At 42.7% G+C, this 11,746-nt stretch overlaps 1 protein-coding gene across 2 annotated transcripts in view; it reads right to left on the bottom strand.

Annotated features, from left to right (window-relative positions):
• Positions 1-491: 491 nt before the first annotated feature.
• LOC143289983 (uncharacterized) overlaps positions 492-11,746 on the bottom strand; it is an 80,641-nt gene continuing 69,386 nt past the window's right edge. For both annotated transcript variants that reach the window (XM_076599274.1, XM_076599275.1), the window contains exons 5-7: positions 8,401-8,565; positions 5,524-5,623; positions 492-1,904 (exon numbers count right to left, since the gene is read on the bottom strand). In XM_076599274.1, coding sequence (XP_076455389.1) covers positions 1,800-1,904; positions 5,524-5,623; positions 8,401-8,565 — 370 coding nt within the window. In that variant the 3' untranslated portion in view covers positions 492-1,799. The remainder of the gene's footprint in view (positions 1,905-5,523; positions 5,624-8,400; positions 8,566-11,746) is intronic.

The following is an 11,746-nucleotide window of genomic DNA, read 5'->3' as shown; positions in this document are numbered from 1 at the left end:
GTGTGTGTGTGTGTGTTGTGCTGGCTGGCTGGCATTTTTTCTTGTTGTTTGCCAAGTGGGTTCACACTCTACAGTGGCATAAGAAAATTCATTTACACATAGACCTTTGATCAATGACACACAGATGACACACAAACATATCCGTTTTAGAATCCCACTTTTTCCCTAGATAAAGTTCAATAAGTTGCTCCCGACATCTCTCCAAAAAAACAATCAACAAAAGTTGAAAAAGTGCAAATAATGTTTTTGAAATTAAGTAAAACATAGAGTAAAACTTAAAATGAAGGGATACGATCAAAAAAATGACAATGTTCCTCTGTCTTCTCTTTAACACCAATGACCTTCACTCAATAATGTGGGCAAGTAATTCGGACTCAACAATCCACGACAGCTTGCAATCTATAATTGGGTTGCGAATGTGTTAGAAAATCGACACGTCTGTCGAATTAATTTTCTTCTTTTTTTGTATAAAATACACTGTTCAGAAACACAGGTTACAAAGTTGACTACAAGTAATAGGACAACAAAACTGGCAAGAAAACAAAATCCTTTAAGGAAAGAAAGGTGGAATAAAACCACAGAGAACTGAGTGCAAAGAGTCCAACAGCTGTGTGATGCAAGGACCAGGACATCCTCCCTCACACCCAGAGGGACTCCAACCCTCACAAATCACAACATCACAGTCACCAATTTCAGTTTCAGTTTTCCCAAGGAGGCGTCACTGCGTTTGCACAATTCCATACACGCTACACCACACCTGCAAGGCAGATATGCCTGACCAGCAGCATAACCCAACACCCTTGGGCTCTGAGTGCATGCATTATATATATTTGTGTAGCTATCATAGTAGATTTCTTCTTCAGAATTTTGCCAAACACTTATATTGCCGGGGGTTCTTTTTCAGTGTGCCAAGTGCGTGCTGCACATAGGACTTAGCGTCTCATCTAGATAACTAGATGCTCACTTTTAATTCTCCAGTCCAACTTGGGAGAAAGGGTGAGACCCTGGTTCGAACCCCAGACACTCACAGGCACTGTACTGGCAGATAAGCATCTTCACCATTCCTTCACCCTCCTCAAACTGCATGTGATAATTAATCAAGACTTACACTGAAGGGGGTGGGAGGGGTCGGAGGGGTGCCACAGCTGGACAGGAAGGAAGGAGGCGGGTTGCAGGTGGGAGCTTGGTGAAGGGAGGGGCAGGGGAGGTTGGAAGAGGGTGGGGGGGAGGGATGGAAGAAGTGGAGACAGCAAACTAAAGAAAAAAAACATGATTGAAATGACGGAGGAAGGGACTTGAATAATGATTCTACTATGACAACAAACTTAATGCAACATCCCACGTTAATTCAATCAAGACCGGAACTGGAACGTCGGAGGGATAGGGCGAGGGAGTCAGGGGGAGTCTGGGGCTTGGGGGGCGGGGGGGGGGGGAGGGACAAGAACAGGAAAAACAACACCACACCGTCAATACAGTTAAGACAGTGATGCCTTCATCCCAGGACAACAACAGGAAAAACCGACACCACACCGTCAATACAGTTAGGACAGTGATGCCTTTATCCCAGGACAACAACAGGAAAAACGACACCACACCGTCAATACAGTTAGGACAGTGATGCCTTCATCCCAGGACAACAACAGGAAAAACGACACCACACCGTCAATACAGTTAGGACAGTGATGCCTTCATCCCAACAGACTGACAAAACGATCGAAAGAGGAGACGGGTTGCAGTTGTAGGCGTAAAGGAGGGGGTAGGGTGTGTGTATGTGGCTGGCAAGGGAGAGGGGTGAGTGTCTATTTGTCTTGTGGTGGTTGTTGAGGGGGCTCCTCATTCACTGGCGTAGACGTCGGCGTCTCGTCGCCACGGAACAGCGGATTCTTCACCTCCATTTCACCCGTCTGCAAGTCACACACACACACACACACACACGTACACACGTTCATGCACACACACACATATACGCAGACACACATACACACACAGAAACACACACACACATACACACGCACAAACATGCACACACACATATATACGCACACGTACACACACACCACACAAACACGCACACACACACTTTTATTAAGCACCTTTCCATGTGAAACATGCTTAACTGCGCTGTACTGAGAGAAAACTGACATTTAAAACATGCATGTAAACACTAAATACGAAAAACTTACATTCATAACCCTCGCTCAGCACAGACACCCAATCAAACACTCAAACACTGATTTATGTTTTGTACACACTCACGAAAGTCATCACACGCTACATTCACAACACTCCTCATACATACCATTCATCACAATACCTAATTAATGCCCATGTATATCGTATCAAAGTACTTAATCCGTTCAGTGCCTGAAAATTATGGGTGTTTTTTTGTTTTTTTTTAAAGTGCTCTCCCCTTGCCAGGGAATTCTGAGGATTCAGGGGAGATGCCCTCCCTCCCGCCCCCCTCCCCACCCCCCAATCCCCTCTCCCTCCCCGCCACCCCCTCCAATTCCAGCACAAAAAGTACAGGAGGTACAGAATGAAAGGAAACTGAATGTGGATTCTAAATCTGGGCTTCTTTCCCCCGCAAAAAATTATTTTGAATGTAGATTTATTTAACTATTCTGGCATTTCAGAGTGAAGATAATGATTTTTATACATTCAAAACAGTCACATTTCTATCTCCACAGAATGAGATAAAAAAAAAAAAAAAAATTAATTAAAAAAACAAAACAAACCAACAACTGGAAATAGCATGCTTGTTGTCTGACTGTACCAACAGAAAAAAAACCCACAAAAACAGCAGTTGATAAGTTTATGATAACAATCACAACACTTGCAAATGTGTAAGTCAAATGACTGTCGCAGCAATGAGAAACCAGGGTTTGGTCTCGATACAAAGCCAACTGTGTTCTCGGAAAATGAGCTGTCCAGTCGTTTTTCTTTTTACACCAAAGAGCGTACACCCCCCCCCCACCCCCCTGTAGTGGAGAAAGCGCTCTGATGATATTTCCTTCCCTTCCTCCTGGTCGTTACTGATCCAATGAAATGTCTGCTGTGCATCCTGTTTACTTCACTGTTTCAGTTTTTCAGTTTCAGCAGCTCAAGGAGGCGTCACTGCGTTCGGACAAATCCATATACACAACACCACATCTGCCAAGCAGATGCCTGACCAGCGGCGTAACCCAACGCGCTTAGTCAGGCCTTGAGAAAAAAAAAAGAAAAAAAAAAAGAAAGGTTGATAAATAATGTGATAAATGAGTGTGTGGAGGAGGGGGGTAGAGGAGGTGCAGGGTAATGTGTGTGTGTGTGTGTGTGTTGGGGCTCATGTACATTTATGTGTATTTGACTGTGCTTTCATATCTGTGAAACTGCATGTTTGGCGCATATCTGTTATGCATGTGTGGGTGTATGTGTGAATGTGTGTCTTCATGTTTTACATTTATTTGCTTATTTATCATCATTGTTGTCTTATTTATTTATTTACTTATTTATTTATTTATTATTATTATTATTACTACCTTTTTTTCATATTATAATTACTATTTATTTATCTATCTATTTATGTATTTATTTACTTATTTATGTCCACTTACTTCCCTACTACAGTCAAGTGATCAGTGACAGATGGGTGCAACAGCCTAGTGGTTAAAGCATTGGACTTTCAATCTGAGGGTCCCGTGTTCGAATCTCGGTAACAGCGCCTGGCGGGTAAAGGGTGGAGATTTTTCCGATCTCCCAGGTCAACATATGTGCAGACCTGCTAGTGCCTGAACCCTCTTCGTGTGTATACGCACGCAGAAAATCAAATACGCATGTTAAAGATCCTGTAATCCATGTCAGCGTTTGGTGGGTTATGCAAACAAGAACATACCCAGCATGCACACCCCCGAAAACAGAGTATGGCTGCCTACATGGCAGGGTAAAAACAATCATACACATAAAAGCCCACTTGTGTAATTATTATACGAGTGAACGTGGGAGCTGCACCCCATGAGCGAAGAAGATGATCAGTGACAAAAAGCATGAAAAAAAAAAAAAGTGATTCCTCTCTATCTTCTGTCAACTCAGGGTTTAATGAAAATCACGGGTTACTGGCTATTGTCATTCCCAGCAGTTGAACACTGTCAAAGGAAAGTTCAAAGACAGCTGAGGCCACATCTCCGTTATACACCCTTTGTCTGGCCTTCAACCTATCAAAAACTGGGTCAAAATGGGTTCACAACATGAAGAGAATGCTGACAGCAGTACACGAAGGTCCCCGAGTGTTAGCAGGTCAAAACATGTTCACACGGTGAACAAAAACCAACCGGTGTGTGTCTGATAGTCGCTGTTGTTTGGTCAAAATGTGTTCACATGGCGAAAGGAAAAGAAGAGCAGTGCGTTTCGCAGGTTGTTGAAAGTAGGTCAACACCAGCCCACAAAATGCAGAAAATGCTGACAGTTGCGAATGATGATCCTGTTAGTAGGTCAAATCAGTATCAGTATCAGTATCAGTAGCTCAAGGAGGCGTCACTGTGTTTGGACAAATCCATATACGCTACACCACATCTGCCAAGCAGATGCCTGACCAGCAGCGTAACCCAACGCGCTTAGTCAAGCCTTGAGAAAAAAAAATTAAAAAATAATAATAAATAAAAATAAATAGATAAATAAATAATTTTATTAAAAAAAAGAAATAAAATAAATAATAATATTAAAAATAAATAAATAAAATAAAATAAAATATATAAAATAATAAAATAAAACAAAAGAAAAAAAAAAGAAAAAAAAGGATAAATAAATAAATGACAGGTTAAAACATGCTCACGCAATGAACAAAAACAGACAGCTGTGTGTATGGTGGTCACTGACAGTAAACAGGTCAAAAGGTGCCCCGACGAAGAAAACATATGCTGACAACTGTATCAGACGCTCACTGTAAGCGGGTCAACACATGTTCTGATATGGTGAACAGAAAACCCCAGAGCTGTGTTAAGGTGGTGGTTGTCATTTAGTAAGTCAAAATGTTTTCCCACATTGCACGATGAAACTAAGACTGACTGTGACCGCAGTGTGTGTTGTGTGTGTGTGTGTGTGTGTGCGTGTGTGTGTGTGTGTGCGTGTGTGTGTGTGTGTGTGCGTTTGTGTGTGTGTGTGTGTGTGTGTGTGTGTGTCTGTGTGCATGTCTCTTTCTCCCTCCCCGTATATTTTTTGTCAGAACAAAATGATGCAAAACAGATAACAGATTTTTTGTTCTGATTAGTACCTACTACATCACTAGAGCTTTTCAGCTAATGACACTAAACATTTCATTAAACATTTCAATGTCAGTGTACATTTTTGTCTGTCTTTGTCTCTGTCTCTCTCTCTCTGTCTCTCAATGTGTGTGTGCAGTGGTGATCTCAAACAAACAAGTCAGAAAAAATGTGCCAACACTGACGCCAAACAACCAAAGCAGACAGACAGACAGACAGACAGGAAAGGCAGGTCAACAACAACAACGACAACACCAGTCCCCAGCATGCACAGCCAACAGTCACTCACCGGCGCCAACCCTGGACACTCGTACACGGTGTAGTCCCCCTCCACGTTGTCCTCCTCAGACTCCTCGTCGGAGGCGTCGTGCTTCATGCTCCCGTTGGCCCTGCGCACACGCCACCCACCACACACCTTAGTCCACACCGGCAGCCAGCACGTCAGCAGGTACTTCTTCAGGGCCGCCCCCATGGATCCACAGGAACCCGGTGCTGCTGCTAAAGTGTGGCTACAGTGTTGTTGCTACTGTGCCCCAACTGTAGTGTGGCTGCAGTGTTGGTGTTACTGTGCCCCAACTGCAGTGTGGCTGCAGTGTTGTTGCTACTGTGCCCCAACTGCAGTGAGGCTACAATCTTCCTTCCTTCCGCTGAGTGACCACAATCAAATGTTGATTATTCTGTCACTGTTGGGGGAATCAGCAGGAAAAAAACACTAACTGTAGTGGTGTGCCACAATCTTGCTGAGCTATCAAGCCCTAAACATACTACTGCAGTGTACCACAATGTTTCGCGGGCAAGCGAGCAATGTCCCATCACCCGGAAAGCCCTTGACTGGACACTGGACACCAGATGGTAAGACGCAAGAACGGAGGAAGGCCAAAGAACACCAGGCACACAACAGTCTGAAGGAGCACTCCAAGACCCTGAAGCACACCTAGGTCCACAACCATCCACAGAAATTGGCCCCCCCCCAAAAAAAACAAAAAAAAACAGACAAGAGTCACAGATCTTTGATGCTTCCCAACATGCCAGCCGGCAGAAAGGGCATTAAAAAGTATCACAACGTTGCTGTGCCTTGCTACTGAACCCACAATGTTGCTGTGCCTTGCTACTGAACCCACAACGTTGCTGTGCCTTGCTACTGAACCCACAATGTTGCTGTGCCTTGCTACTGAACCCACAATGTTGCCGTGCCTTGCTACTGAACCCACAATGTTGCTGTGCCTTGCTACTGAACCCACAATGTTGCCGTGCCTTGCTACTGAACCCACAATGTTGCTGTGCCTTGCTACTGAACCCACAACGTTGCTGTGCCTTGCTACTGAACCCACAATGTTGCTGTGCAAACTGCGCCCTCTCTTCCACACAGTCAGCTGCCCAGGCACTGAGTGATAATTCCATCAGCTGTGCGGTGAGTCGCGTAGGATGTCAACATGCTATCTAATCAGCTGCCTTCACACTGACGAGTGTGTGGGGAAGTCATGGCCATGTTTGTGCATGTTGATATGTGCCTTCCAGGGGCTTGTTGTTGTTGGGGTTGTTTTGGTTTTTTTGTTGTTTTGTTTTTGTTTTTTTGCTGTGTTCACTGGCAAAACAAAGTGCGTAGCTGTATGAAGTAAACATCATTATCCGTTAGGCTTGTTTTCTTCTGGTTTTTTTTGTGGGTTTTTTTTTCCTAACCAACCTGTATGGTTCAAGATCTTTCACATACTTCTGGCACAAAATAAACATATTGTTCTTTAAAAAAAAGAAAAAAGAAAAAAAAGATCTGACCTCTTTAGTTTAAATCTTTGACTTAATATACACATTGTCTTTCCTTTAAAAAGTCATGTACAACTTCTTTAACTTGTATAAAGTAGTCATCATTTTTTTTTAAATGTGTTCTTTTATTTCCTGAAAGAAGGAAAGAAAGAAAAAACATATATATATATATATATCACTCAAAATACATTGCACTGTATTACACCATGTTGCACTTTCTTGTATTGTATTGTATTGTATTGTATTGTATTGTGTTGTGTTGTGTTGTATTCTGTTCTGTTCTGTTCTGTGCTGTTCTGTTCTATTGCACTGCATCAGTTTTTGTCAAGGTAGATTTCTCTGTGAGAAATCCAGGCTGCTCTTCCTGGGGAAAGTGCGTCACCACAGGCAATACTGCAGTGCCACACAGATATGTTCTTGTCCTGCCAGCAGGTAGGTGTATTTGTTTCATTATGAAAGTCTTTTTTTTTCCCACAGAATTTTGCCATGGACAAGCCTTCTGTTGTCATGGGTTCTTTACACACACAAGTGCTTGCTGCACAGTGAACTTCAGTTGATTGTTTTCACCCAAAAGCCACCCGTTTTTTTCTCATTCATCTGCTCATGATTGGAACGGACAACAAACTGCTTAAACGAATGGGACAGTTTGTTTGTAGTGCTTTTCTATACTGTGTGTGTGTGTGTGTGTGTGTGTGTGTGAATTATTCATAGCTAGACAAAGAATTTTATTGGTGGGGCAGGGGAGGAATAGAGTTACACTATAGCACTGTGCACAACCCAGTTGTGCATGAGCGCATTCAGGTTTTCTCTTGAAAACAAAAGGAGCACCTGCGCACACACACACACACACACACACACACACACACATACACTGTGTGTGTGTCTTTACCATGCATGACTGCATGCACTGGGTGTTTATTTGAACGCCAAGGATGCGCTTTTCACCCCATCCATATTGCCTAAGGGCTGTACTGGAAACAATGATTGCAATCTTACGTTGAGCTTGAGCTTGAGCGTGGCTCAATTCGCCAGCCAGGTATCTGGCAAATATTCTGGTTTGACACTTAACACACACACACACACACACACACACAAATGCACACACACACACACACAGAGTCAGTTTCTTTCGCAATAACTGGCAGATCATTTAAGCTCAGTTCCTAAACTGGTCATGTTTTACAAACATTTCAACCTTGACAGCCTAAAAACAACAACAACAACAACAACAAAAAGGTTCTAAAATGAAACAAATAATATTAATTGCAAAAGCGCCCAATCGTCTCATGATGGCCATATATGGTCCAAGGTGACAACAGTGCAGTGTCAGAGCACTGAAGGAGAGAGGACTGAAGGGGTGGGTGGAGGGGGGTGGGAGTGTGTGTGTGTGTGTGTGTGCACTCACTTCTCCATGGCGATCATCTGCTGCTTCTGGTGCTGGTAGTGATACATCTGGGCGCTCTGAGCCAGCTTGCGGTCGCCCGGGGAGGGGAGGTGATCCTTGGTTGGGCCCGTCACCCCGTAGGCAGGGTACTCCACCACGCCCGCCGACTTGGCGCGCTTGTGGTACCTGGGTAAGACACAAGGAGAGAGATTCAAGATTCAAGATTCAAAAACTTTATTACTCAAGGATAAAGATTTTAGGCATCGCCCAGTCTTCCAATCTGTCCTTGTGACAACAATAACAATAACAACATTAACAATAACGACATAACAATAATAATTTTGTTAACACTGCTACATCTACTGCTACTACAATGAAGAATGATCACCATCAGCATCATTAACATTGTAAAAAGTAATAAAACGAACGCATTCACACATTCATATCCATACACATGCACACACTCTCTCCACCCAACACACACACACACTTATGCACATACAGAGACATGACCGAAGTGAGAAACATATGGCGGACATAAAGAAAACAGAGAAGCACAACTTTACCATTGCACATATACAAAAGTGATTAATTTGCTGATGCAGATGTTTCAGGTAATAACATCCAATTTACAGGCGAACAAGTAAAAGCATTAAAGCACATAGGTAGAAATAAAATAAATTCACTGCATGTAGGTATAGCTACAAACCTCACAAAAAAAGCATGATTTTTGTCTTCTTTAGCTGGTTAAAAAAAACACACACAAAAAACCCACAAAACTTTGTGGGCCTATTGTTTGTGGAGCAGAAGTTCTCATATGCTTGATTTGAAGGAACGCAATGAATCGCACGTCTTAATGAACGAAGGAAGAAAGTTCCAAGCAGATGGTCCAAAAAATGCAAAGAGAGAGAGAGAGAGAGAGTGAGAGAGAAACATAACTGCACTGTGTTATATTGCACAGGTCAACACAGTCTGCTCAGCAGACATGGTGTAGTGTGTATATATGGACTTGGCCAAACGCAGTGACGCCTCCTTGAGTAAGTGAACTCAACTGTATTGCACTGTATTGCATCGCACTGTAGTGTATTGTACTGCATTGTGTTGTGATGCATTGCATTGCATTGCATTGTATTGAATTGTATTGCATTGTACTGTATTTTTTGTATTGTTTTATTTTGTATTGCATTATATTGTACTGTACTGTATTGCATTGCATTTCATTGTACTGTATTGTATTGTATTGCATTGTACTGTATTGTATTGAATTGTATTGCATTGTACTGTATTTTTTGTATTGTTTTATTTTGTATTGCATTGCATTGTACTGTACTGTATTATAATTTGTATTGTATTGTATTGTATTGCATTGTACTGTATTGTATTGTACTGTATTGTATTGTATTGCATTGTATTGCATTGTACTGTATTGTATTGTACTGTATTGTATTGCATTGTACTGTATTGCATTGTACTGTATTGTATTGTACTGTATTGTATTGTACTGTATTGTATTGCATTGTACTGTATTGCATTGTACTGTATTGTATTGTACTGTATTGTATTGTACTGTATTGTATTGCATTGTACTGTATTGTATTGTACTGTATTGTATTGCATTGTACTGTATTGTATTGTACTGTATTGTATTGTACTGTATTGTATTGTACTGTATTGTATTGCATTGTACTGTATTGTATTGTACTGTATTGCATTGTACTGTATTGTATTGTACTGTATTGTATTGTACTGTATTGTATTGCATTGTATTGTATTGCATTGTACTGTATTGTATTGTACTGTATTGTATTGCATTGTACTGTATTGTATTGTTTTGTACTATAATGCATTGTATTGCTTTGTACTGTACTGTACTGTATCATTTTGTTTTATATCACTCTTACAGTTTTAGTCAAAACAAACTTTTCTGTGTTAAATTCCGACTGCTCGCCCTGACCAATGGCCTGCTTGTGGTACCTGGGTAACTTAAAGCAAGAGAGAGAGAAAGAGAGAGAGAGGGGGGGGGGGGAGAGAGATGGAGGAGAGAAAGGGGAGAGACAGAGAGAAGGGAGATAAAGATAGAGAGGAGAGAAAGAGAGGAGAGAGAGAAAGGGGAGAGAAAGGAGAGGGGTGAGAGAGAGAGAGGGGGCGTGAGAGAGAGAGGTGGAGGAGAGAGAAAGGGGAGAGACAGAGAGAGAGGGGGAGTGAGAGAGAGAGTGAGAGGAGAGAGAGAGATGGGAGAGAGAGAAACGGGCGAGGAGAGGGAGGTGGGGGAGAGAGAGATGAGAGAGGGGGAGAGAGAGAGGAGAGAGAGAGAGAGGAGAGAGAGGGGGGAGAGAGAGGGGGGGAGAGAGAGAGCAGGAGGGGGAGAGAGAGAGAGAGGAGAGGAGAGAGAGGGGGGAGAGAGAGAGAAAAGGGAGAGAGAGAGAGAGAAAGGGGAGAGACAGAGAGAATGAGGGGGAGAGACAGAGAGAGGAGAGAGAGAACGAGGAGGGAGAGAGAGACAGAGAGAGAGGAGACAGAGAGAGAGAGGGGAGAGACAGAGGCACAGAGAGAGAGGGGAGAGACAGACAGACAGAGAGCGAGAGAGAGGGACCCCCCTCCCCCACCCTTCCCCCCCAAAAAAAACAAGACTGTATTGCACTGTGTGGTATCACTCTTTTGTTTCAACAGATTTCCTATTTCTCTGTGTGAATTTCCAGGTGCTGCTCTTATCCAGGGAGAGCACCCTTGTACAGTGCAGCTTTCACAAAAAAAAAAAAAAAAAAAAAAAAATCAGCCTGCAAGTGTATTTGTTTTCCTATCCTACTCCAGTGTGTTAATACTGATGCACTAGTCTGTGAGTGAAGTGAAAGAGGGAGTGGGGGGGGGGTAGGACGGTGAGGGGGGCAGGAGGACAAGGGAGGAGGTTTTTTGGATTTTTTTTTTGTTTGTGAGAGAGAGAGAGAGAGAGAGAGAGAGAGAGAGAGAGCATATGAGCACATAACACTTTAATATATAGGTGGGTTTTTTTGTGGGTTTTTTTTTGTGTTTGTTTTTTTTGCACAGATGTCAGCTAAACACCTGCTACATTGGGCATAAATGATTTTCAGCTGATGCATGTTTTATGTACTATCCACCACCACCACCACCCCCAAAAAGGGGCATACTATTTACCCAGTGGGGGAAAAAAAAGAAAAAAAAAGAGCTGATGACATTTGGCGCAATGGTCAGACTTTTCTTTCCGTGTTGTGCAACAAAGAAACAAAGAACATGTACAAAATCAATCCTATTTCTGTCTTACATTCCAACCCTCTTCCTCTAACCCTCCCACAACCCCCCCCACCCCACCCCCACCCCCCCTCCACACACACACACACTTGTGTAAACA

Source organism: Babylonia areolata, chromosome 14 (genome assembly GCF_041734735.1).
Source record: "Babylonia areolata isolate BAREFJ2019XMU chromosome 14, ASM4173473v1, whole genome shotgun sequence".
In the NCBI taxonomy this organism is placed as follows: Eukaryota; Metazoa; Mollusca; class Gastropoda; order Neogastropoda; family Buccinidae; genus Babylonia; species Babylonia areolata.
Note: the sequence above shows the minus strand (reverse complement) of the source record. Positions and strands in the feature narration are given on the sequence as shown.